This window comes from Vulpes vulpes, chromosome 12 (genome assembly GCF_048418805.1).
Source record: "Vulpes vulpes isolate BD-2025 chromosome 12, VulVul3, whole genome shotgun sequence".
NCBI lineage: Eukaryota > Metazoa > Chordata > Mammalia > Carnivora > Canidae > Vulpes > Vulpes vulpes.
This window is the reverse complement of record NC_132791.1, coordinates 101,939,377-101,965,399: the sequence shown is the minus strand read 5'-3', so window position 1 is coordinate 101,965,399 and position 26,023 is coordinate 101,939,377. Positions and strand designations below refer to the sequence as shown.

At 67.9% G+C, this 26,023-nt stretch overlaps 1 protein-coding gene across 14 annotated transcripts; it reads right to left on the bottom strand.

Moving 5' to 3' along the window:
• Window positions 1–247: 247 nt before the first annotated feature.
• B3GAT1 (beta-1,3-glucuronyltransferase 1) lies at window positions 248–25,471 on the bottom strand. 14 transcript variants are annotated; one of them, XM_072729275.1, is made up of 9 exons: window positions 22,267–22,381; window positions 21,647–21,889; window positions 20,794–20,875; window positions 9,731–9,826; window positions 9,419–9,565; window positions 4,624–5,132; window positions 3,838–4,134; window positions 3,034–3,134; window positions 248–2,598 (listed from the first exon to the last, which is right to left on the bottom strand). In XM_072729275.1, exons 4-8 carry the CDS (start codon window positions 9,732–9,734, stop codon window positions 3,048–3,050), a joined length of 1,044 nt encoding a protein of 347 aa, XP_072585376.1. In that variant the 5' UTR covers window positions 9,735–9,826; window positions 20,794–20,875; window positions 21,647–21,889; window positions 22,267–22,381; the 3' UTR covers window positions 248–2,598; window positions 3,034–3,047. The 14 variants fall into 14 exon arrangements, 12 of the variants coding, with proteins under 12 accessions (XP_072585376.1, XP_072585373.1, XP_072585374.1 ...); XR_011995743.1 differs by lacking the exons at window positions 20,794–20,875; window positions 21,647–21,889; window positions 22,267–22,381 and adding an exon at window positions 25,330–25,462 and having other exon boundaries at window positions 248–2,065; window positions 2,502–2,598; XM_072729272.1 differs by lacking the exons at window positions 21,647–21,889; window positions 22,267–22,381 and adding an exon at window positions 25,330–25,435 and having other exon boundaries at window positions 9,714–9,826.
• Window positions 25,472–26,023: the final 552 nt, after the last annotated feature.

Below are 26,023 nucleotides of genomic sequence, written 5' to 3'. Positions count from 1 at the left end.
CTCTGACCCCGTGTGCAGGAGTGGTAGCCCCCGAGCTGCGCTCACCCCCCACCTGGCCGCCTGCTTCTCCCGGCCCGGACCACACCTGGAATATGGGGGTTCGGCTCGTTTCCCAGGGAGGGAAGCTCCAGGAAGACGGTGCTGTGCACCCTGACCGCTCGGTGCGGATTCCGAGGGTAGCGCCTGCCAGACAGGTGCCGGGGGAGGTGAAGGCAGGCTGCGAGAATAAAGGCTGGGCTGCGGAGGGTTAGGGCTGTTAAAAACCATGTTTGACTTTTAATTTTGGAAACAAATTAAATACAGTTAAATTAAAACAGACCAGATGGTGCAGCTGCATGGGCCCCGCCGTCTCCCCAGGCTCTGTTCTCGGGGCTCCGAGCCCCCGGCCCCGCTCCTCTGTGGTGTGGAGCAGGGACAGACCAGGTTTGCCAAGCACTGTGGTCGCGACCCAGCTCTGATTTGGAACAAACTCGTTCCTGACAAAGATGAAAGCTGCAGTCCACCAGGGTTATAATTATAAATAAATACACATGCAGCTACGAGAGGCTATTAGGTGAAAAGAACGGAAATAGGATCCGCCAAAAAAAAAAAAAAACCCCAAAAAACAAAAAACAGAATATCCCCTTTTGTTGTTCATTATCAATTTCCTGAAAAACGAGCCCTGGGTTTTTGGCTAAGAAGGTGGCCTACGACCAGCCAGGCTGCCCTGAGCGCTCAGGGCGGTGTCGGTGAGTGAGGCAGTGCTGTGCCTGGGCGGATTCATCGTGGGTCGTGCACCCCCGTCCTCCCGCCCGCCACCCTGGCTCTGAGCGGCCTGGGGACCTGCTGGCAACGTCCTGCCCTGGGGGGCCCGGCGGGGCAATCGCGGACGCTGCTGGGCCCCGAATCCACTTCCCACTCTGCAGCCGGTGCCCCTTCTGACTGGTGGGCTGGGGATGCCCCCCGGGAGGGGCTGTGGGCGGGGGCACCGGTCTCGGGGTGTGCACGGAGTGGGGGCTGTTAGCGTTAAAAAATAAACACCTCTTGGGTTGGCTCAGGCTGTTCCTTTTTCTCGACTTGGAAAGGAAAATTGTGGAAAATTGTGCTTCCAGCTTTCAGCAGAGGGCCGCGGTCCGGGGAGCAGCACACACTGTTCCTGGGGGCGGGGGGCGCAGGCCGCGTGGTCCTCCAGCCCCGCCTCGCCTCGGGGACAAGGGAGCCATAAGAGGGCATGATTTGCACAGCAGCGTCCCCTCAGGGTCCAAGTGCCCTCGCCCGTTTGCACGGATCCCCTGAAGCCACAGCCAGCTCCCCAGCACCCCAGCAGGGGCAGGAGGAAGCACGGAGCGGCCCCGGCTCACTCAGCACCCCCAGGCCTCTAGGCCTCCACACAGAGGGCTCCTGCCTGCCGGGCCTGGGCGAGGGGAGGCCGAGTGTCCACGGGCGAGACGGTCTCGGTCCAGATCGGGCCCCGCGCTGGCTCCAGGGCCCCCCACCCTGTGCGGCTGGGAGGAGGTGCGAGGGGCGGGGCCACCGCAGGGACGTCACCCCCAGCGCGGCGGGAGGTGCGGGGGCCCTGCAGCAGGACGGTCGCCCGTGGGGGTCAAGACAGCCTTCTCCTCCGGAGGCAGGAGCCAGGGGGAAGCCAGAGGGGCCTGGCTCCTTGGGGGCAGCTCCGCCCGGGTGTTCCCAGTGCTCCCCGGCAGGTGGCCTGGGCATCATGCTGGGCCCCAGGAGCGGGCGGGGAAGGCCACACTGCCCCGGACAGCCAGGGGCTTCTCACCTGTCCAGCCTGGCCTCACCCCAGGGCCGGGGCCCCCGTGCCTGCCCACAGGCCCTGTCGCACAGGGAGCTCGGGCTGGGGCTGGCCCGCTGGGCTAGTGGTGGGGCCGGTCAACCGCAGGGAAGAGAACAACAGGTCTGGGGTCTGTGCTTTAGCTCCTCCGTCCCGTGTCCTGGAGCAGGCTGGGTGCACTCTGCAGCCCCCGGAGGAGGAGAGTGATGGTGCTTCCTCAGGAGGTTGCCTCGGAGGGACCATCAGCCACAGGAGACGATAGACGGCCAGGAACGTGCGAGGAGGAGGCTCCTGTGCGGGGAGAGGAGGGACGTGGTGGGGGCAGCGGCGGCGGCCACCCGGCCCACGGTGGGCCCCGTGCAGAGTGCACCCCGGGGTCCCAGGGCCCCTGCTTGGGAGGCGGGCAGGGCCTCCCAGTGACCAGGTGAGGGCGGGGACGGCTGCAGTGGCACCGCTCAAGCTGGACCTCGGCTTGGGGCCTGAACAGGCCGCGGAACAGGCCACGGACACCCTGCGGGCCCTGCGGGTGGGCAGGGCAGATGTGATCCCGAAGCCAGAACGTGACTCAGGGATGGCGTGCGCCCCGCCATCTGAGCCTGCCCCCACCCCCGCGGGGAGATCCTAGCGAAGCCCGCGGACAACTCGTGATGGGGACCATCGGGCTCCGGCCCCGCCACCGGCTTCTCTGGGCGCCGTTCCTCTAGCGCTCGAACGGAGAGAGACGAACCGCGGCCCGCGTCGGTGGACGTCTTGAGGAACCAAATACAAAGAGCAACACTTCTGCAGGGAAGACTGGATGGGTGCTCAAGATCGCAGCAACGCACCTGGCGGATCAAGCAGCGGAGGCCCAGAGCGCGAGGTCGGAGGCGAGCCGTCCCCCGCTGGCCACTGTGCTGGGCTCTGGGGCCGTCCCCACCATGAGCCCCCTTCCCCTGCAGCGAGTGCCGGGCCCCTGTGGCAGCAGCCAGGACCCGCAGGGAGGGCAGAGCCTGGGAGAAAGTCTCCACAGCCTGCCTCGCCTGGGACCAGAGTCACCACCCAGGTGACCATAGCGATAGGGTCGTCACGAGGCCCCATTCAGAGGCCGCCAGAAGCACTGGTGGCAGAGGGCCGCAGCTATGTACGGGAAGGTGTGCTCCGGGGGCAGTGGGAAGGGGACTTGGGCTATGCCCCGTTCATGCTTGCCCCCTTTCCCTGTCCCTGTTCCCCCCCCACCTCAGTTAACACGAGAGGGTGGTTTGCCTGTGGACATGCCGTACCCGTGTCCTGGGGCTCAGATCTCCACAGTGGGGTCGGTGAAGCCTTTCTTTCCCTCATTCACCAGCACCGGCTTCTCCGTCCGTGTGTGCCAGACCAGGATCTGTGTGTGCAGAGACAGGGAACAACCTGGGGCAGGCCCTGACCCCGGCCTGCCACCCCGATCCCTCCTCCTCCTCTGCAAGCACTTCTCTTCCTGTTCTGCCCTTGATCATAGAGATTTTCTCCACTGTTCTTTATTTCTACCGACTGCCCCCCCACCTGCCGTTTGTACACGCGATGCATCCCAAATATCTGCTGGAAACAAAAAGTGTGTAGCTACAGAAAATACATGAGTCAGCCCCACGATCTCCTCTCACTTCTCGTTTCCCCCCGTTTCTTGATAGGTTCCCCTAGAGAGGGAGAAACTTCTACAGGAGGCTCAGCGAAGCGACAGTCCAGGCTGTCGCTGAAGAAGTCCGAGCTGGACGTGGTATGCACGTCGGCGTGTGTGTGTGTGTGATACGTGTGTGCATGCACCAGGCAGGCACGTGCACGGACGTATGTGCACACGCGTGTCTGCACGGTGGTCCCAGAGCCCAGGTGTTTCCAGGTCTGGGAGGGAATGCACCCTTAGGCCCCCCAGTGATCGCCACCCTCGTTTCCCTGCTTGACGCCTGGGTGATGGCTGAGGAGACAACCTGCCTGCGTGGGCTCGACTCCAGGCCAGCCCCTCGCGGGGCTGTGCTGCGCTCTGCTCCCTCTGCTGTGCTCTGCAGGGCGGCGGGGGGCTGGGGGGAACATGCCTGGTGCTGCGGAGGGTTTACCTTGGTGCAGTTGGCTGCCTTGGGCTCCAGGTCATTGAGGGTGACAAGTTCTCGGAGGAGGCTGCTTTCCTGGTAGCCGCCTTTGACGCCGCGCAGCTTGAAGTAGGCCTGGCTGCGCTGCAGGATGAGCCGCAGGTTGACGGCAAACCCAGCCATGTCGATGGCGAAGGGTCGGTGCGGGTCGAACACCGTCTTCCAGCCGACCACCTTCCCGGCGCCGTTGACCCGCGGCGCCTCGTAGCGAAGGCCACCAACGAAGGCCACGGGCCACACAGACACCCTCCTGGTGCTGCGCATCTGCGGGAGGGGACCCGGAGTCAGGACACGTGGGGCTGCTGATGGGGAGAGGTGCCCGGCCCCGGAGGAGGGGACTGAGCTGACCCGGAGCCACCGCAGGGGCTGCAGACGCTCTCCCCGCGGGGACAGCCGCAGCCTGCCTCGCCCAGGGAAAGGCTCCTCCACCTGACCTCAGCTTCCCGCCCTGCTGCAAGGCCTAGCCTCCTAGTGTGGAGTCTGGGGGGACCCCTCCCTCCCCGGGCTCCCATGACCCCCAAGCCCCAAGGGCAGCCGGGTCCACGTCGTGGGACCCACTGGCGGCCGCGCTGGGACAGGAGCTGCGAGGCCACCGCTGCGGTCTGAGGGCTGCACCGCGGGGGGCGAGCCCTGAGGCCTGCGGGCTTTTCCCGTCCCTCCCCCGGTGGCCTGCAATCTCCACCGCCCCGGCTGGCCCCGTCCCACGCGGCGCCCGCCCCGGCCCCCAGGCACACCCGGCACACCCGCGCCCACCTCCTCGAAGAGCTCCAGGCTGTAGGTGTTGTCGTCGTCGGCGAAGTACACGACGCCGGGCTGGCTCGAGTTGCGCGGGAAGGTCTCGCGCAGCCAGCGCAGGGCCAGGTTGCGCTGCATCGTGCCCCGCGGGATGCGCGGGTCGCGGGCGTCGCCGCGCAGCTTGTAGTTGCGGGGCGTCTCCACGTGCAGGTGCGTGTAGTTGAGGCCCGTGTCGCGCAGCAGGCGCGCGGTGAGCGGGGTCCGGCGCGGCGCGTCCTCCACCACCAGCCAGTGCAGGTTGGGCACGTGCAGCAGCGTGTTGGCCATGCGCGTGAGCTCGGCCTTCTGCACCGGGCGGCTGTAGGTGGGCGTCACCACGTGGATGGTGGGCAGCGTGTCGGACCACGGCGGCGGCCGCGTGTACACGTACTCCGTGCGCACCACCTCCACGATGTCGCGGTCCGACATGCAGTACTCCCGGGGGTCGCCGCCCGGGGCCGCCTCGCGCCGGGGGTCCCTGCCGTCATCTGCGGGGCGGGGGACACGCCGAGTGGGGCCGGGCCAAGCGGGAGGCCGCCCCGCCCCGCCCCCCCCGCCTCCGTCCACACCCGGCCCCGCCCGTCCACGCCCCGGGCCCGCCCCGTCCACACCCCGGCCCGCCCCATCCACACCCCGGCCCCGCCCCATCCACACCCCGCCCCCGTTCACACCCCGGGCCCGCCCCGTCCACACCCCGGCCCGCCCCATCCACACCCCGGCCCCGCCCCGCCCACACCCCGGCCCGCCCCATCCACACCCCGGCCCCGCCCCGCCCACACCCCGTCCCCGCCCCATCCACACCCCGGCTCCGCCCCACCTACACCCCGTCCACACCCCGGCCCCGCCCCGTCCACACCCCGTCCACACCCCGGCCCCGCCCCCGTCCACACCCCTTCCGCCCATGTCCACACCCCGTCCTGGCCCCGCCGCATTCACAACCGGCCTTGCCCCTGGCCCAGGCCCCAACCCATCCACAACCTGCCCCGGCCCCGCCCCCGCCCACACCCTGGGCCTGACACCCTCCACACCCCCGCCCCATCTGCAACCCGCCCTGCCCCGGCCCCGCCCACATCCACACCCCTGGCTCTGCCTCATTCAAACCGGCCCCCCCCCGCCCCAAGCCCCGCCCCCGGCCCCGCCCCCACCCCCCTCAACAGGATCCTGGCCTGCGCTCCTCCCTCCCCCAGGACCATCCTCGGAACCCCGCGGGCTCTGGCTTCTAGAACTCTCTGGAACTATCTAGAGCTAAGGGAGAAGGCCTGTCCCTGGAATGCTGTGGGCATCTCCGGGTCCGAGTCCCGAATGACACAGGAATCGCCTCCCACCCTCTCCGCCGGCTCCGAGCGCTTGGGGTGCGGCGGGCCACGTGCCAGGGCGGGCTTCCCCCTCCTCGAGTGCTGGGCTCCACATGGCCAAGTGCCCTGCCGCTTCCCACCCCAGGGCCCTCCTGGCCAGAGCCGGCCGCCCGAGGGGCCTGCATGGCCCGGTGGCACTGCCCGCGGTGGTGTAGACGCTTCCCTGGCCTCGGCGCGCTGGGCCCCACCGAGGCCGAGGCCGGCTCAACCCCATTCCCCGCAAGTTCCTACTCAAGACGGTCCCCGCCTCCTGGTCTTAGGAGTCGCGGTGCAGCATTTCATACTCCACCACCACATCCGCTTCCAGGACCCTGCCGGAGGCTGGCAGGACAATTTGGAATCCTGAATCCGTGATCGTTTGTGCTGTTAGCTGTTCTTAAATCCTAGCCCACACTAAAGGAGCGGTGTTTCAGCAGTTCTGCGGCTTTGATGTCCGCTCCCGCCCTGTACTTGTGGGGCACTTGCTCAGCCCCCCGAGGGCTGGCGAACCGCTGACCTAGGGTGCAGGGTCCAGCTAGTGTCTCCACATCGCCCCCAAGGACACCGCGAGGGGCAGTGGGCGAAACCTCGCAGAGCCCGGCCTCTGCTGCAACACTCACAGGCTGAGGGGCCTATTCCTTCCGGAAGGCAACCTGTGCGGCTGGGGCAGCTCTATTGACCAAGCTTTTTCTTAGATCCTGGACATTTTCCTCATTAGCGAAGCAAGTTCTGTCAAGAGGAGAAGTCAGGGCCACTGGTACTGTTGTTTTTAATGAGCCCCTCCTCTCCGGGTCAGGGCTTTCTGTGTGAACCACTGTGTGGCCCCCCTGCTCTTACAGCCTCTCAGGAGGAGGTGGGAACAGTCAGGACATACCTGGAGATCCCAATGCCTGGGCGCAGACCCTGTCCACTCGGTCCCTGACTATTGCCCTTGAGCATGTTACTTAGCTCCCAGTGCCTCGATGTCAGCAGCCACAATAAGCAGCGGAGACCAGCACCTGCTACCCCTACAGCACCTCAGGGATCAAGGAGTCAGTGTAAGAAAGGCCTCCGAACGCCGCTAGGCCTGCTAGGCAGGCTGCTGTCACTTCCGTGCGTACAGGGAGGACGGGTGCCAGCCCTACTACGTGTGCCCAGCTTCGTGCAGCTGAGCAGGGGCGAGATAAGCATTCTTGCGATTGCATCGAAGCCTGGTCCCAGGGGGGATGCTCAGGATCGGCCCTTGTGTCCCCTCCCCTCCTTCCCATCACTGTCCCTAGCGGATGGGGTGCTATGCGGTGCTTGTATGAGATGCTCGTCAGAGGCGTGTCCCCGGGCTCTGGGAGGAGGTACAGTGAACCCAGAAGAGCAGCTCTGGGCTCTGGGCTCTTAGAGTGTCACACAGGCCAATGGCACAAGAAGACCTACAGTGATGGCTAAGGAGCACCCGGGCCGGGGACACCATGCCCCCTGGGGTGTGAGTGCACGCACGTAGGAAGACTGGCTCAGCCCCTCTTGGGCAAAGGTGATGTTTTTGGAGGGGTTTGGGGTCAAACTGGGAAAGCAGCACGAAGTTGAAGAAAGAGAGATGGGTGATGGGGATTCTGACCAAGGTATTTTTAGGGTTTATTTATCTTGCAGTCAGTGAAACTGAGGCCTGGGAAGGAGGATTCAGAGCCATCCTCCCCACCTTTCTAACATTCAAATCCTCCCAAACAGGCGGGGCTGGGCCCTGGCCTGGCTCTCTATGCACTGTGACCTGGCCACAATGTGAACTCAGCCCTTGTGCTGGCTGCAGGGCTTCTGTAACCTCTGGGTCACAAAGGACTCCCAGCCACCCGGAAATTAGTTCATTGCAGCTTTCATCCAGCCCCCTTGGCACAGTCTGAGGGGACAGATGCCAGCTCCCTGTCCTCAGGCAGCAGCGTCCATGCTTAGCGAAGCATTCTGAACCTCTGCCCCCAGAGCTCTGCCAAGACCGGAATGCACATGACACTAAGCCACTGTGTAGATGGTAGCGAGCCCTCTGGGATGACGTGGTGGCAGGTTTGCCATTCCAGAATGAAGAGCACCAAAGAGAGATGCTGGAGGGTCAAGGTCAGGAGAGGCTCTAGGTGCCCAGCAGTGGGCAGTGGGAATTCTGTGATCCTCAGCCTGGAAAGTCTTCCTCATGGAAGCTCCAGGAACTGCTGGGGCGGAGCACTGCACGACTGTGGAGCAGCCTGGCTTCAGATTATGATTCCGGCTACTGCCGGCATTCCAGATCACTCGGGGTTCTGATTTACAGGCCCTGCCCCAGACTCCGGGATGGGCCTGGTGCTTTCGTATTTTATCCTGCTCCCCATGTAAGATGCTGCACGTTTCAGTAGGAGACTTGCTGCCTTAGTATTAAGTCTGTAGGGCACGGAGTACACGGGAGGGAAGAAGAGCGTCAGGGAGAGACCAAGGAATGCGGGGCAGGCTAGATGTGGGGCACGTGGAAGGGGCCAGGGAACAGGGAGCCCGGTGGAGCAGAAAAGGCCCCTGGTGGAGGGGAAAGCTCTGCACTCAAGGCCAGGAGAGGCTGGTTCCAGCCTGTTCATCCATGAGTACTTCGTGGGACTTTTCCTCTATCCAGGCCTATTTCACAAGGTAGGACTAGATCGGGGCCTGAGCAGGAAAAAAGGGGCAAACGGTATGGTCTCTTGGAGTGGTTTAAAACACAGGCCCGAAACTCCGCCCATCCATCCTTCGCCACCCACAGCTGAGAGCAACCAGTCCTTACACATCCTGAGACTGCATGCAGACCTGTGGGTGTGTCTGTGCATGCATGTGTCTATGGATGCGTGTGTGCATGTGTGTCTATGTGCATATGTGTGTCTGTGCATGTGTGCACGCATGTGCGCATGCGTGTATCTGTGCATGTGTCTCTGTGCATGCATGCGTTTGTGGATGTGCATTCTGCACATGTGTGTCTCTCTGCATGTGTGTGTCTGTAAATGCACATGTCTGTGCATGTGTGTCTCTCTGCATGAATCTGTGCACGTGTGTGCATGTGTGCCTGTGTGCATGCGCGTCTTGCAATGTGTCTGTGCATGTGTGTCTATGGATGCACGTGTCCGTGCATGTGTGTCTCTGTGCACGCGTGTGTCTATGGATGCGTCTGTGCATGTGTGTCTCTGTGCATGCGTGTCTGTGCACGTGTGTGCATGTGCATGTCTGTGCGCATGCGTGTATGTGTTCATGTGTCTTGCACGTGTGTATGCATGCGTGTCTGTGCGCGTGTCTCTGCGCATGCGTGTGTAGGTGGCATTCATCAGACTTCCAGAGGGACCGAGACCCCCAGAAGGTAGGCTCTGCGGCCCAGCCCATCCTCCGGCTCCCCCAGCTGCCTAGTCAGCGGAAGTGCAGCCCCACCAGTGTTGGCTGCCGTCCTTACTGTGGAGCCTGACTGGGGACGGGGCCCGCGGTCAGGGGCTCACCCTTGTGCGTGGTGAGCAGAGGCGCGATGGTGCTCTGGTGCCACACGGTGACCAGCAGCGTCCAGGGCAGCACGATGAGGACAATCGCAAGGATGTCCCGTCTCTTCGGCATCTCCAAGGCTGGCTGGGCCCACAGCTCCTCGTTACCTGAGCGGCGGCAAGGTCAGGAGAAGGGTGGCCGCGGGGGCGACAGCAGCAGACAGTGGCAAGCACAGGGGAGAAAAGAACAGGAATGGGCCGGGCGGGCCAGGCGCGAGGAGAGCAGAGAAGCCGAATGTTGGCTAGCAGGTCTTACCAGCGCTCACAACCCACCCATTGCGGAAGCAGGTTTGCAGGGTCTGGCCAGGCCGGAGAGCGGGAAGGGGTGGCTGTGCCAGGGCGCACTCAGGAGCCCTGCGAAGTGGACACCTGCAAGAGAGAGCAGGACGGGATGGCCAGAGACCTGGGGGCGGGGCTGGCGCCCAGCAGGGCCTGGCCGGGCTCGGCGCCGTCGTCCCCTGAAGCCTGCGCCACCGCCTCCCTAAGGAGTGACCCGGGCCTGGTGCCCTCGGGCGTGGGGACGTGGCGCGGCCCGCTTCCATGGCTCAGCGGGGCCCAGAAGCCGAGGGCACGGCCTGCGGACCCATTCGTCTCGTGCTCAGCCCCAGCGCCACCGTCAAGCCCTGTGCCCTTCGAGAGCTCCAGCCACTCTGCCTCCGTGCTCCGCGGTCGGGGGGGGGGGGGGCGTACTCGCTGCGCTCGGCTTCCAGGAGAAGCTTGTTAAGGCCCGCGGAGGCCACCGGATGTGTGCACGTGTACCCGTGCATGCTCGAGCGACGCTTTCCCCTAGCCGCGGTACCCGGTGCGGCCGCCGGGAGGTACTGGGGACAAGCCCTGGGCCCAAACGCAGCGCGGCTCTTCCCTTGGCTCCGGCATCGGCGGAGAAGGGGTGCCTGTGGGGCTGCGCGTCCCCAGGCGGCGGCCCGCGCGGTAACAACAGGGGGCCCGGGCGGGCCTGCCTGCACGTCCTGTCGGTTGTGCGGAGGGTCTGGCACTGCCGTCGGCCGGCCGTGCTGTCCTGAGTGACCAGGTGAGCAGCGCACCGCCCTCACGGCCACCGTGGAATCCGTGCCGCCCTGTCGCTTGCCCTCCTTCCCTTCTGTGCTGGGCCTCGGGTACACTGGGAGCCCAGCTGGGGGGGCACATGCCAGCCCGGCCCAGCTGTGTGCACAGGTGGCCTCGGAGAGGCCCGTGGGCAGCAGAGCGTGGGCTCCTCATCCCTGGCAGGGGTCAGGAGCCGAGAACCTCCGTCCCGCCCCCACGGCCTCGTCTCTCCAAGTTTTGTCTCCTCAGGGAAGGACAGGTATGCCTCCCAGTACCGTGTGGGGTTTCCGGGGCAGCACGTACGTCCTGCCGGCCGCCTGCCCTCCTCAGGGGTGTGGAAGGCCCACCAGGCTTGCCCGTCACGGGTGGCGGCACATGACATGCACAGAACAGGGACAAGGATTCGGGGGTCCGAGGTGTGCCCCCATCACAGCCTCTGCAGGCCTCGGAGCCCAGGCCCCCGCCCAGGAGGCGCGTGTGGTTCTCTGTGCCAGGCTCGAGGACGTGGAGCAGCCTCTGGTCCCCAGCCTCCCGCCTCTGGCACCTGTCACCCTCCCTGCATGTCTGCTCAGGCTGCCTCGGCAAGAACCAGCTGTTATGCAGCACCTGGTGGCGTCCACAAGTGACAGCACGTCCCACTCGATGCTCGTGACACCTGCAGCCACAGGTGCCGCCGTAACCGCACTTCACGAGGGGGTCACAGAGGCCAGCGGGCACCAGTGATTGTCCAAGGTCAGGTCACAGAAGAGCCAGACGTGAGTCCTGGCCCTTGTGCTCCGCTTTCAGCAGGTCCCCGAGCCTGGAACCTGTCCCGGGTGCAGGGTGAGCACAGGTCTACACGCAGCCTCCGGCCCAGGGCTGCCCCGGAGCCCCCCTTCTGCACAGAAGCCACCTCCACCGTGGGGCCGCGGCAGCGTCTTGGCGGCGGGAGCAGGAGGCAGGCTCTGGGAGAGGAGGATTCAGGCCAGGGTGCGGGGGCCCTGCGCGAACGGATCCCACCTAGTGTTTTTGGCCAAAACAGCTATGAAGGGGGAGGGAGGGAGGATGAGGGAGAAAAGCTCTAAAAATAAACTTAGCAATAAACCCAGTTGTGCATTAATTACTGTGGAAGCCATTACGGCTTGAAACCCCCATAACTTTAATGGAGCCTATTACAAGCACCGGAGCAGAATTGTGGAGCTAATCAGCAGGCAGTCGGGGCGCGCACGGAGAGCCCCCCGCCTTGAGGGAGCCTGCGGCCGGCGGGGCAGGTGCGTGGGGAGGGACCGGGGCAGGGGAGCCCGGAGCCTCGCCCAGCCCCGCATCCGCAGGGGTGCCCATTTGGGCACAGCCTTGGCTTGTGCCCTGTGCTGTGGGGCCCCCACCCCCGCTACCTGGCCGCCACCCCGCTGGAGCACGGGGACCCCACAAAGGCGGCCCGGGTGGGGGAGGCAAGGCCGGGAGGAGGCCGGCTGGGGTCGCGGGGCCTGGGCCTCCCCGCCTAGCCCTCGTCACTCGCGTCTGTGGCGGCCTCCACGGTCAGTGCACACCGGAGGCCCCTCCAGCCTCCCGCGCGCTCGGAGGCCTCCGTCCACTGGACACAGACGACGGCAGTGTGGCCGGGGACGTGGGGATGAGCGGGCAGTCACCTGGCCAGGGCGCAGAGCGCTGCGGAGACGGGTGGCTGTGGCCTCGACAGCCTGCCGGTGGGGATAGCGTCGCCTTCACCAGGGCCCGGGCCCACCCTCTGCGGCCCCCAACGTCACCTGGAACCGTGCAGTCTGGGTCGGGGCCCTGGCTCGTTGCAATGGCACCGCCTTGGCCGCCTGACATGGCGATGTTTAGGGCTCCGTGATGGTGCAGGGGGTCAGGTGGGCACTGGGGCGGGACACCACAGCCGCACGTCTGTCTGCGCGGAGCTCAGTCAGGACTTAGGGGCCAGTTGGCCGCGCGGCCCGCCGGGTTCTGGGGAGTCCCGGGTGCTGTGTGGGAGCCAGGGGCCCCCGGGTCCAGATGTAGGTGCCTGAGCCCGGGGCAGGGACAGGCAGCCCAGGAGACGCCCGGCCGGGGCCAAGCTGGACGGGTCGTCCGAAGGCGCGGGGGCTTCTCCGAGGCTGCAGAGCTCGCCTGGGGCCTCCTCAGCGCCCGAGTCCACGACATGCGGCTGATTCCCCTGCACCAACAGGTCAGAGCCAGCGCGCCAGACGGGCGCCTGGGGGGCTCCAGGGCCGTGCTCCCTCCGAGGCCACACGCTCCTCCCGGCACCCCGGGGCCGGGGAGGGGGGCGCCTCCCGGGGTCTGGGAGCCACTCGGCGCCGCGCACGTGCGGCCGATGGAGGTCCCTGCACACAAGCGCAGAACCCACGGGCCAGGGGCCTCTGGAGGATGATGGAGCCACGTTCCCAGCGGGGCTGGTCGCCCGGGGAACCTGGCGGCATCCTGCACACGGCGCTGTGCAACACGAATCAGCCTGACAAGTGCCTTTTAAGGAGCCGAGAGCTCCATGTGGGGGCGCGCTGGGGCTCTGGGGTCCAGCGTCTGTCCTCAGCCCAGGGCGTGACCCTGGGGGCCCAGGATTGAGTCCCACGTTGGGCTCCCTGCAGGGTGCCCGCTGCTCCCTCTACCTGGGTCTCTGCCTCTCTCTCTATGTCTCATGAATAAATAAATAAATCTCAAAAAAACAAAAAGAGCTCAACAGGGACGCCTCCCCCGACCACGGCGCACACGGCGGCTCCCCCGACGCACAGCCCGAGCGCTCGGTCCCAGCTCTCCTCGGGGGGGACAGCCCGGCGCCCCCCCATACCCCCGCGGCCTCCGGCGCAGATCTCTGATATGGTCCAGGCCCCCGAGGGCACCTGGCCAGCCCTTCAGTGCCGCATCCTTGAAGAATCTTTACTTTTCCCACCCGTTTTCGCCTAATTTCGAGAGCTTTCTCTGTTGACTCAGGGTAGAGGTCTGTTGGGAGCCGGCACCCTAGTTTTCACAGAAGCCCCACATTGTTCCCCACAGGACTCCCAGCGCAGCCCTTGACGGGTGCCGAGCGCAGGGCGAACACGCGGGAGCCAGCCCACGCTGAGCAAGCCTGTGGCTCATGGTCTGCGGGCCCGGAGGGGCGGAGGCCCAGCGTTGTGCTCGCGCAGGAGGCCGTTGGCGAGCGAGCGGGTGGGCGAGGACGTGCCGGGGCCACCAGGGCCAGACCAGCTTGCACTGTGAGTGGAGGGATAGGCCCCATCTGAGCTGCCACATGGACGGCGTCCTCGCGCAGGGAGGCCCAGCTCCAGGGGCAGCCGGCGACCCGGGGTGCGACCTAGGGGCGCGGCAGCAGGATGCAGGAACAGCGGACACTTTAAGGGAAGCCGGTGGGAGGGATGCAGGCCCATGTACCCAGACCGCACTCATCCCGCAGGGGAGCATAGGCCTTGTCCCGGCCCCGCAGGACCCCTTGTGGGATCCGGGGTTAGCTGGGCCCGTGTAGCCACGCCTCAGGGCCAGCCCCCCGCCGATGGACCCTGACCTCACCCACCTCGCCCACCCTTGCCCTCCACCCTAACCAGCTTCTGCGTGCAGCCACCAGCTCTGGGGCGGGTACGGGGGGGCGTGGGGGGGCACACAGGCCTCACCTGCTCCCCGCTGTCCCCCAGGACACATGTGGGGCGAGGGTCATCGGAGCCGCACTGCTCAGGCCCCGCTCCCCTTCGTCCTCCTGTTGCCCCCACGACCTCAGAAGACATGAGGGGGGTCCTGTGGGCCACTGGGTGCAGTGGCCAGCCCCCCCCCCCAACAGCCAGGTGCCCGCTGCCTCAGCAGCCCGAGGGCGGGCAGGGAAACCCGGCCCATGTCACCCCCGCGGGAAGCGGTGAGAAGCATCGCACATCGGCCCCAGGTCTCAGGGGGCCACGGGCACAGCCCCCCCCCCCCCCCGCCCAGGTCGCGGCCAGGGACCCGGGGTGCTCCCCACACCCACGAGCTTTCCGTGCCACAGGAAAGGTCCCTGCGTCCTGGCAGCCCAGGTGCCTGCCCCTGGCCTGCCCTCCGGTGGGTGGGCTGGGCCCCAGGAAGGGCCCCGGTGCCTGGATTCTGGCGTGCCGCGCTGACGGAGGGCCCCCGCCCGGGAGGTCAGCCCCCACCTGGGGGCCCAACCCTGCTGCCTGGCTCCCGGGTACTGCCGGGGACGGCGGCCGAGCGCACTGTGCACCACCTGGCTCCGCACGGGCGCCGCACACCAACGAGGGCTGCGGCCAGGGAGGCTGCGCTCCGCCGGGCCTTGGTGTCACCTGTACCCGGCCTTGGTGTCATGGGCACCCGGGCTTGGTGTTCTTCCAAACAGCCGCAGCAGACGCACTCACTGATGCGGGGTTTTAGGTAGCCTCTTTGGTTTGGGTTTTTCTGCAACAGCCTTTGGATTCCAGCGGGCTCACGACTCGGCAGAAGAGGGCGCTGGGCTGGGCTGCGAGGGCGAGGCCGAGTCCGCGCTGCTTCACCGCGGGGTTTACAGACAGGGACGGGCCCGCGGGTCCCAGGAAGGCCCTGGAATCCTGTCCCTGTGGCTTCAGACAGAGGCATCCACTTGCCCTGGGGCCTGCAGGCGGGAATCGGCCAAATGCCGCTGCTTCTGGGGCTGCCCAGTGCTCCTCCTGGGTGGCCCCACCTCGGCCGGGCCGGGCACACAGACAGTGGGGACAGCAGGGAGGTGGCGGCGGCCGGGGAGGCGGGGAGGCGGGTAGGTAAGGGACGGGGGCTCCCGAGGGTTGTGTGGAGCTGGGCAGCGGCCCTGCAGGCCCATGGGGCGCCCCATGCGGAGCTTGGGGCGGAGGGTGCTGGGGTGACCATGGGGGGCCTGGGCATGCAAGACGATTGGCGGGGGGGGGGGGGGGAGGTCGTCTGCACGGGGAGGGGGGAGCACTGAGCCGCCCGCCTGGACTTTATGGGATGGGGAATCATACCTGCAAAGGGCCTGCAGCCCGCAGTCCCCTGCCCCTTGGTGTCTGGGGGCTGCTGTGGGGGGGCTGCTGTCAGGGGGCTGCCCTGCCTGGGGGTGCCCTCCCCGCAGCTGCCATCTGCCGGCCCCCAGGGCCTGCCCCAGCTCTCCCACCACGCGGGTCCTTGAGTGTGGCCGCTCTGTCCACCCAGACAGCCAAGAACACTCAGGGTCAACCTGCCGACAGCACCGAGTCCTACCCGACACCTCGGCCAGCCCGCCGCCCTCTGCCACGTGTGCTGCTGACAAGCAGGGCCTTGCCCACCGGGGAGGAACAGCAGGACTTGGGGGTCACGGGACCTTAGAGACGCGCCCCAAACACCTGACCCTCGGCTCCTGATGGTGACGGCAGGGTCTGGCCGTAGTCACAGCTGTCACCTCCCTTCCGTCCTCCCCCTGCCCTCCCCTGCACGCCCTGCCCTGCTCTGCCCTCCTCCGCTGCCCCCCTGCCCTCCCCTGCACCCTCCACCCTCCTCTGCCCTCCCCTGCCCAGAGAGCGGCATTCGGACAGTGAAGCAGCAGAGAGCCTGTGCCCTGGACCCCGAAGCCCTGGGCACAAACCAGGGCCCCTCGTCCTGTGCCGTGTGATGTAGGTGAGCGACATAACCTCTCTGGGCCTTGCCTTTCCCATCTATGAGATGGGAATAAAAACAGTGCTTCCCGCCCAGGGTTGTCCGGGTGATTAGGCCAAATCAGTACAAAAAGCGGCGCAGGTGTCGACAGGAGCAGCTGCCCCGAGCACCGACCCTGCAGCCCTGGAAGGGCCGAGGTGGGCCTGCCCACCCTTCCTGCCCTCTAGGTCCCTGCCCTGGACTTCGCCGAGGAGGCGGCAGGGCCTGACCCGGGGGGGGGGGGGGGGGGGCACCGACACGAACCTGTGACGTCTGCAGCCTCAGCTTCCCCTCCCCGGCGGCACCGCTGTGTCTCCTTCACTGCCCGCATCTTCCATTGTGCCCTTGCCCCCGACAACGCGGGTTCGGTGCCCCGCCCGGCCGCATCCCTGTCCTTGGGCCGGCGGGCGGGGTCCCCAGCGGGGGACACGTGCCTCCACCGGGTCCGCTCGGGTCTCGGCTCCGCCAGGCCGGGCCGGTGCTTCCTCAGATTCCAGCCCACTGCTGGCCCCTGCGCCCGCCGGCCGCGCACACTCAGACCTTTGTGTGTCCTGCTGACCGCAGCTGGCTGAGCTCGGCGTTCCAGGCTCCGTGCCCTGCGGCCGCCCACGGCCCCCCGCCCCCCCGCCGGCCCCGTGTGCCTGCCGCCCACCGCGGTGTCGCCAGAGCCCGCGCCTCCCCCTGCGGCGCTCAGGCGAGCTCCGGAGCCAGGAGACCGGCCCGCTGCATCCGGAAGGAGCTGCCGGTAACCTCGCAGGCCGCCCGCGGGGCCGCCCGGGGCCCTGGCAGCAAAGCCGGAGCCAGGGTCTCCCCCTCCTTGCACCTGCAGCCGCGCTTCTCTGCCTCGGCCCGAAGCCCGGCCACGCCCCCGGGCCCGGCCACGCCCACTAGGCAGACCACGCCTCCTCGAAACCCACTCACCCCATTGACTCTGGCCACGCCCCTCGCCCCGGCCACGCCCCCTCGGCAGACCACGCCCCTGACAGACCACGCCTCCTCGAAACCCACTCACCCCATTGACTCTGGACACGCCCCTCGCCCCGGCCACGCCCCCTCGGCAGACCACGCCCCTGACAGACCACGCCTCCTCGAAACCCACTCACCCCATTGACTCTGGACACGCCCCTCGCCCGGCCACGCCCCCTGGCAGACCACGCCCCTGGCAGACCACGCCTCCTCGAACCCGACTAACCATACTCGCCTCACGGACCCCGGCCACGCCCCCTGTCCCGGCCACGCCCCCTCAGCAGGCCACGCCTCCTCGAACCCGACTCCCATCATTGACCCTGGACTCGCCCCTCACCCCGGCCACGCCCCCTCGGCCCAGCCTGCCCCCTTGACCTCCGTCCACACCCCCTTGACCGCCAATCACGCCCCACGACTCGGACTTGCCTCGTGACCCCGCCACAACGCCTTGACCCTGACCACGCCTCCCTGGCACCTGCCATGCCCCTTGACCGCCCGCCACCCCTCCCTGACGCCAGCCACACCCCCTCGGCCCTGGCCACGCCCCCGAAACAGGCCACGCCTCCTTGGCCCCAGCCACGCCCTCCTTGACCTTCCTGCACCTCCCCTTGACCGCCGGGCACACCCCTTGACTCCCACACTCCTCCTGGACCCAACCACGCTCCCTGGACACCTGCCACACCCCTTGAGACCCGCCACGCCCCTCGACACCTGCCATGCCCCTTTGACTCCCAACCACACCCCTTGATCCCAGGACGCCCCGCCCCCGCCCCCGCCCCGTCCCCGCCTCCACCACCCACACGTCCCTGGGGGCTCCAGCTGCACCTGCTGGCCGTCCTGTCCGTCGCAGGTCCGCCCGGGGCCAAGCATCAGCCTGGAGCTGGGGCCGCCCGCGCCCTCCCAGTCTGCACCGTCCTGGCCGCCCGACTGCGGACCTCCCGGCCGCGCACCCTCCAGCGCGCCTCACCCCCGCGCAGGTCGGGGCCACACCAGGCCTGCCTCGGACCCCTCCCGTGGTTCCAGCCAAATGCTCCTCAGCCTCTCCGGGTCCGCCGGGCGCAGGGCCCGCTGGAGACGTGCGGGGCAGCCCAGGCCGTGCGGAGGGGCCGCCTCCAGGGGCACGGCCCAGGGTCAGGCCCCACAGACCGCACCTGACTGGAGGTGAGCGGAGCAGGAGTGGGGGGCTCGGCGGGTCCTGACACGAGGGCAGCAGGGCAAGACAAGCAGGTGCGGTGGCTAGACCGACGGTGGTTGGTGGAGCTGAGTCCCACCCTCCCTGGCCGGGCGGCCAGCTCCTGCTGAGCCTGAGGCCACAGCTCAGTCCCGAACCCGGAGCGCTGACCCCCTAGCACCCGCGGATCTGGGCACTGGGAGGGCACAGCCATCGCCTCTGGCCCCCGGCTCCAGGGGAGGCCCGGGGACGGACTGGGTGGGCGCCATGCAGCGGCTGCAGGGGGGCCAGAGCACGGAGCTGGGTCAGGTCGTGGGGACTGACCAGGCACACGCTCGACCCTTGCAGAGGTGCAGGCGGCGCACCTGACCAGGGCCTGGGGACCGGAGCCAAGCGGGCCAGCTAACCAGGGGGCCTGGCCCCACGACCGAGAGTCACGGCGACAATGGGCCACTCGGAGCCCCTCAGACTGCGGGTGAGGCTGGGGAGCGTGCGGGCAGCCAATGCTGATCTGTCTCCGAACTACGGTCCTTCCTGCCCGTGTGCCATTCGGGCCGCTCTGCCTCAGTTTCCCCTGGTGCTGATGTCTCTGCAGATCTGAGTGAGGGTACCGACCGGGTGGGTCCGTCCTGAGCTCGGCACCCGTGGCCTGCCCTTCCTGCCCTGGCGCCTTCCCCGGCCCAGCTCCCCCCAGGCCCAAGTGCGCAGCGTCCACACCGTGCAGGTCCCGCCCTGTAACCATCGGGGCACTTGCTGGTGTTCACGCTGGTCTCCAGCTCCTGGGCCGCGGCTTCCTCTGGGCGCAGCGGGCCGTACTTACCCCGGGATGCTCCCACAGGGTCCAGGCCCAGGCACGGTGCAGCAGCTGCACCTGTACCCCTGTGACTCAGTTTCCTTATCCGGTAACTCTTGCTAGGGCTCTTTTTGGGATCCCGTGAGGGGGCCCACGGAAGCCATGCAGCGTGGGGCCTGAGCACAGTCTGTTCTACGACAATAGGCAAAGCAAAGCAGGAACTGTGACCGCCAGCACCGCCACCACCACCTGGTCTCAAGATCCAGCTGAATCTGTGTGCCTGCAGGACAAAGGCACAGGCAGCCCAGCCCTCCTCCTGGGGCAGCTCTTCCAGCAGGTTCCTCCCCGCGAGGCTGAGGCTGTGCCGAGGCCGGAGCCCCCAGAGAGCGGGCACCCCGCAGGGTGAGGAGCAGGTGCCTGGAGGCGGCGGATGGGCCACGTGGGGGGGGCCGAGCCTGGGCCTCGGGCGGGGCTGAGCCCTGGATGCTCTGGGGTTCCCCTTGCTCTCGCCCTTGGCACAGGTGCCCGGACGGCAGCAGCTCCCTCGGGACGGCACTGCCTTCCTTGTTCCTCCTACAGATTCAGGAGCCCCAGCAGAGCAAGGGTGGGGTGGGGGGACGGCCGGGCCTGCCCTATGCGGCCCCCACCGTGAGCCCGGGTCCCGCCGACCCTCTGCAAGGCTCGCCCCGCGCCCCCAAGGCTGAGAACTGGCCATCGGCAGGGGTGCCCTCCCCGCGGCGGTTGGACACGCCGAGCGCAGCGCCCGCCTGCAGCGGGACATCATCCAGCCGGGAGGCAAGGGTCCTGGGCCCTGCCGCGACCCGGGGGAGCTGGGGCCACCATGCCAAGAGGACAGCCGCCGTGCCTCACATCACGCGGGACGCCCACAGCAGCCAGACTCGGACGCAGGGGCACAAGGGCGGCTGCGTGGGGTAGAGGGGGGCGGGGTGCAAAGCGGCTGCCCGGGAGCAGTTCCCGGTCTGCCCAGTTTGCCAGGTGACGCTGCGGAGCCCGACGGCCGCGCGCAGGAGTGAATCGTGCCTGGAGCCCTGGAAGCCGTGGGGCTGGCAAGCTGTACGCCGCGAGCTGTGCCCCAGGGTGCCCATGGCGCTGGTCGTCCCGGGCTGTGGTCACTTGTGCCAGTGACGCACCCTGACAGCACACCCCCCCCCTCCCCCGCCCAGCAAGGCGGTGATCTGCGGGGCCAGACGTGGCCCTGCCTTAGTCCCAGGGGGGCTGCCACTGCACCTGCCCGGAGGGTCGGCGTGGGGCCAGGGGTGAGCGAGAGGAGCCGTGCACTGAGGCACGCTCGCACAGGGCAGCCTGCTGTGTCACCCGGCCATGCCTGGGGACCGCTGGATGTGGGGCCCCAGAGAGGCGGCCATGAGGGCCAGAGGACGTTAGGACCAGCAGGTGACGGCTCAGGCTAGGAACACTTCGGCCAAGGTTCAGAAACGGATGGAAAAGGACAACCGCACGAGAGGCTCCAGTGGAGCAGGTTGGGGTCCACTGACTTAACTGAAGTCTCGTATGTGTTTTCAGTGTGCTGCCCGTGGCCTGGTGCCCTAACACCCCCTGGGGTTGGGCCAGAGACAGTTTATCTTGGTCCTTTGGGCCCATTGTCAGGGGAGGGGACAGGAGCCTTGTCCCAGCCGTGAGGAGGGGGCCTTGGGCCTTGGCCGTCAGCCTCTACCCTGCCTGGCTGAGGCCGCTCTGCTGCCCTGGGGCGCTCGTCGTCCTTCCCCGGGGACAGGTGGGTGGACAGGAGGGAGGAGAGGGAGCGGCGACACGTACATTGTGGTCTAGGACGAGGCCCGACGGTGCCGAGAGACCCGAGGTAAGCCTGGAACCTCTCTGGACATCGGTTTCCTTATCTCTGAAAAGACAGAGCAGCCCGGCATCACCAAATCCACGCACCGTGCAGAGCCCTGTGGGCAGGCTCCTCGGTGTTCACCCAACAGGCCGTGGCGACACGCGGCGAACCCTTGCTCCCCGACCCAGCTCCCCGACAGGTCACCTGGCTCACGCTCCTACTTAGATGAGGAAGGCGAGGTCCTGCGAGGCCCTGTCACCCTAGTCCCGGGTCTCCGTTCATCTACCAAGCCCCCTCCCTCCTGGCTCCTCAGGCCGCTGAGCTCGGGCAGCCGTCTCCTGGCTCCTTCCCTGGGGACCGGGGGGGGGGGGGCAGGCAAGAGCCCCTCAAGCCCGCTCCATCCCTGCCCAACAAGATGCTGGAGGCAGCTGGGACCGCATTCGCCCCTTTTATTTTAAACTTATGGGGGTGGGGGCTTTGGGATGCTTTTCGGTTGCAATAAAAAGAGAATTTAAGTCATATCCACTTCTGGAAACGTGAGCCCCTCTTTGTCGGGACGTGTCACGGGCAAAGGAGGACACAGTCCTCGTCTCGCTGCCCCCCCTCAGCAGCCGAGTGGTGCAGGGGTTATTCTCCGGCCACCGTTCCTCCGCAGGTGAGGAGCCAGGCACGGGAGCAAGGGCCCGAGCTGATGACCGCCGGCCCGGCCCCTGCAGCGGGCCGCGCACAGCTGCTCAGCATTCAGGTTACATCGAGGAACAGGAATCGGTAGGCAAAGCACTTGCTCCGCGTGGTCCTCACCATGAACTGTACGGACTCATTCTCCCCTCATACCTCCCGGTATTAGCCCCATCCTAGAGACAAGAAGCCCGAGGCCCAGGTCAAGTCCCGTCCCAAGGCCACACAACCACCAAGAAGCAGAGCCGCGTGTGAGTGTAGCCAGGCAGGCTCCAGGGTCCGTGCTCCGAGCCTGAGGCTCAACCAGCAGCAGGGAGTCCAGAACGGCGCTTTAGAAGGACTTGCTGTGGTTCGGGGACACTGACGCTATGGCCACTACTGCATGTGCAGACTGAGCTCCTGAAACGTGGAGAGAGACCGTCCAGCGCGGGGTGGGGGTGGGGGGAGCCCGCCCCACATCTCCTGGGCTCTGGGCGACGGTCAAACGGGCAGCCCAGGGTCTTGAGCCTACAGAGACGCACGGCCTCGGAGGCCAGAGCGCCCAGCTGCCTCGCAGGGAAGGAAGCTGCATGGGGAGAAGTGACGGGGCTCAGCCACACGCACCAGTCGCGGAGGGCGGCCCCAAGCCGGGGCTGCTTCCCACCCTCCACCGCAGGTGCCCAGCGCCACGCCACTGTGTCTCTGCTCCCGCCAGCCTTCTTCCCCCACAAAGGGATGGCAACGGCTCATAGTTCCCACAAACGAGGAGACAGAAGCCCAGCCCGTGGCCCTAGTACCTGCTGAACCTACACAGCCCCGTGGCAAGCTTTACGCCAACTCGAGCCAGCTCCTGGGGATCCGCAGAGACCCTCTGCTTTTGGGCCTGTTGGTGGCGAAGCCCTAATCCCTGCCAGGCATTTGGCTGGGAGGCTGCCCGCCCTGCTGTCAGCTGGTGTGCACAGTGAGCGCAGACTCATTTTCATATTGGCTGGAGCTGAACCTCATTAGAAAAGTAAATTTGCTGTAGCTGCAAAAAAAAAAAAAAAAAAAAAAAAGCAACCCACATAACCCTTTCCAAAGGCTAAATAAAAACTCCTGATTTGGGATTATTTGATGCCTTATGTTCCCAACACTGGCCCAGAGCCTGGAACACAGTAGGTGCTCAGTCAACGTCTGCGGAAGTGAAAGGAACTTTGAGTGATGTCCGTGTACCTTGCCGTCTTTCAGCGGGGATGACAAGAGGTCACGGAGCTAGAGCTCGCGTGAGTTGCTTCTGTCACTTCAGGCCGGCATGGGCTGAGGAGCTGGAACGCTACACTGACCACTGATTAGATGTGGAAACACCGCTGTTGCTGCTGCTCCAAGGAGGCCTGAGCATGTCCTTGCAGCAGGGGCATGGCCAGCTGGGGTGGCGTGGGGGACAGGGGGGCTGTAAGCACCCCAGCGTGATGGCTTCCAGGGACGGCACAGAATGGCTACTCCAAATTCTAGAGCCATCCAGATACTGGAAGACGATGGGGAAAATAAGGACATAAATGAGCATTCGCCTAGCACGTCCCCTAGAACAGCCAGGTGAAGGGCGGCCTCTTGAGCTTAGGTCTTTAGGAAACTGGAGCCTAGAGGGCTCGGCTTTTCCCAAAGTCCACTCAGCTGGTCCTGCAGGGAACAGAGCTGGGCCCTCAGGCCTGGCTGAGCGCCGGCACCGTGCACTGCACCACTCCTGTGGCCCCGAGGCTCTTCGGCAGGGTCTCCAAGGAGGGTTCTCTGTTCCTTCTCCCCAGAGTGCACACCCTTCCCCACCCCACGGCATCCCAGGACCAGCAAGGGCCCTGGGGCAGGGGCCAGGAGATGGGGGAGGCCCTCAGGACTGGGGTTGGGCAAGAAGGTCCTCCCAAGACCCCTGGCCCACCAGCCAGCCCTCTTTGGCCTTTGGGCCTCCCTCTGAACCGTCCCCCACATTGCTCAGAGCCAGGGAAGCAGCCTCCCTGAGGAGCCCCTGCCCTGGTGGGTGACTGCCGACCCCGGGGCGCTCGGGCGGGCCCTGCGCTGGCCCCACAGCACCGCTGGGCCAGCCGGAGCTGTGCCGCGGCCCCCGCCCGGTCGTCCTGTGGGCTGTGGGCGAGCTCCTCTTTGTCTGCTGTCTCAGGCTGGCTCCCCTGCCGGCGGAGGGCTCTGCCTCGCTTCTCCTCTAGGGTCAGCAGGCGGCGGCCTCAGGCAGCTCTCCCCTTCCTCCCCTGGGCCAGGCTCAGCCAGCACCCCAGTCCTCCAGCCCTCGACTCCCACTCGCTGGCTGCCTGCACTTCTCATGCCTGCAGGGCTCTAGCCTGCCTCCCCCTGCACCTCCGAGCCAGCAGGGCCGGCCTGCCCCCCAGTGCTCGGGGGCTGCGGTGGGGAGCTCCGGGCCAGAGACCTGGGGGTACCTCTGCCCTCATGGTGCCTTCTTGGGGAGGCGGGTGGCTGCTGCACACCCTGGTCCTGTCCCATCCTGGGATTTGCCTGCTCCAGGCTTCAGGTGCACCTGCCCTGCCTGCCCACGCGCGACCTCCCTGCACACACTCAGTCGGGTCCATTCGAGCTTCCAAACGCCTGAGAACAGAGCGGCTGCCCCATACCCAGGGTCAGGTACAGAGCGGGCCCCAAGTTCCGAGCCCCTCGCCGAGCCGTGAGCCCTGGCAGGCCTTCCCGATCCCACTGAGAGGCACAGGGCAGATGGCATGGTCCCCAGACCCTCTGGGGGTGCTGGGGGTGCCTCAGCAGACGGGACCCTCTCTTATAGGGTCTGGGGGAGGCTCTTTGCTCCGCACCAGGGAAGTGGGCTGTGTGGTTTGGGCCAGGCAGGCCAACCCTGGTCGCCAGTCAGGCAAGCTCCGGGGAGACAGCCCCTGTTGGCAGAGGTGGGGGACATGCAGGCCCTAGAAAACCCCGGAGCATCACCCCGTGGAGCTGCGCTCCCCCGCGGCCCCAGGACCTCAGGAAGCCCGAGCTTCCCCCCCTCCGCCCCAGCAGCACCGACCTCCCAGCGATCCGAGCCTCGGCGAGGCTGCTCCCCGGCGCCCAACTGGCTCCCGCGGAGCCTCCCGGACCAGCCCCGCAGGTGGAGCGCCCGGCGCAGGGCCGGCAGGTGCCCGCGGAGGCCCCTTCGGGCCGGGGCTGGAGGTCCGGGGAGCCTCCGCCGCGGCTCCTGCGGGGACTCGTCCCGGGAGTCCCAGGCCCCGGCCTGGCCGGGTGGAGGCCGTGGGGCTCTGTGGCCGCGGCGGGCAGGGGTGTCGGGGGCGGGCGCCCGGCCCGCCGTCCCCTCCCTCCTCCGGCCGGGGTCCCGCGGCTCCCCCGTCCTTGGACCCTGCCCCAGCCGCCCCCCGCCCCCCGCTTCCCTTTCTCAAGTTGTCGGCTGGGCTCGGGAGGCCTGAGGCCTCGGGTGCCGCGGGCCCGGGCCCTGGTCCTGGTGCTCCGGGGTCCCGGGGACCCTGTGCGGCCGCGCGGCGGGCAGCCCGGGGAGTTCAGCCGCCTGCGCCCGCCCGGCGGGGTGGGGGGCGGGGTGGGGGGCGGGGGCGCGGGCGGGGGGCGCGGGGCGCGGGCGGGGTGCGGGGTGCGGGGCGAGGGGCGGGCGCTGCCCCAGGCTCCCCGCGCGCCCGGAACCACCTGCTGAGGCTCGGGGCGGCCGGCAGGTGCGGGGCCAGCTGTCCCCAGGCGGGCGCGGGGCAGGGCCGCGGGGTGTGTTCCGCAGCCGCCCCCGCCCCGGCCCCGGCCCGGCCCGGCCCGCCCCGGGGGACACGGCCTGGGCACCGCGGGGGCGGGGGCGGGGGCGGGGGCGGCGGTGCAGGGGCGCGGGGGCGGGGGCGGGGGCGGGGGCGGGCACTGACCTGCGGCGGCGAGTCCGGAGCGGCCCCGGCGCGGTCCATGGCGGCGGCCCCTACGCGCCGGGCCCCGAGCCCCTCGGCTGCTGCCCCGGGCCGCGCGCTCCTCCCGCCCCGGGCGCTCTCGGGCTCCGGGCTCCCGGGGGCCCCGTCATAGCCGCCCCGGCCCGGCTCCGGGGGGCGCGGGGGGCGCGGGGCGCGGGGGCGGGGGCGGCGGCCGGAGCCAGCAGGCGGCGGCGCGGGTCCCTGGGCGGCGGCGGCGGCAGCGGGCGCGGGTGCGGGTGCGGGCGCGGGTGCGGGCGGCGGTGACAGCGGCCCCGCCCCGCCCCCGCCCCGCCCCCCCCGTGCGGGCCCGCCCCCTCCGCTCCCCTCCCCTCCGCTCCCCTCCGCTCCCCTCCCCTCCCCTCCCCTCCGCTCCCCTCCCCTCCCCCCCGCTCCCCTCCGCTCCCCTCCCCTCCCTTCCCCTCCCCTCCCCTCCCCTCCCTTCCCCTCCCCTCCCCTCCCCTCCCCTCCCCCGCCCCGAGCGCCGGCAGCCGGCGGGACCCGCACGGCCCCGGGCGCTACCAAGCAGGGCGGCGGGGGGGGGGGGGGGGCCGGGTTGGTCTCGCCGCGGCCCCGGGCCCCGAGGGTTAAAGCGCGGTCCCCGCCCCCCGCCCCCCGCCCCGCCCCGCCCGGCTGCTCCCGGCCCCGCGGCCGCGCT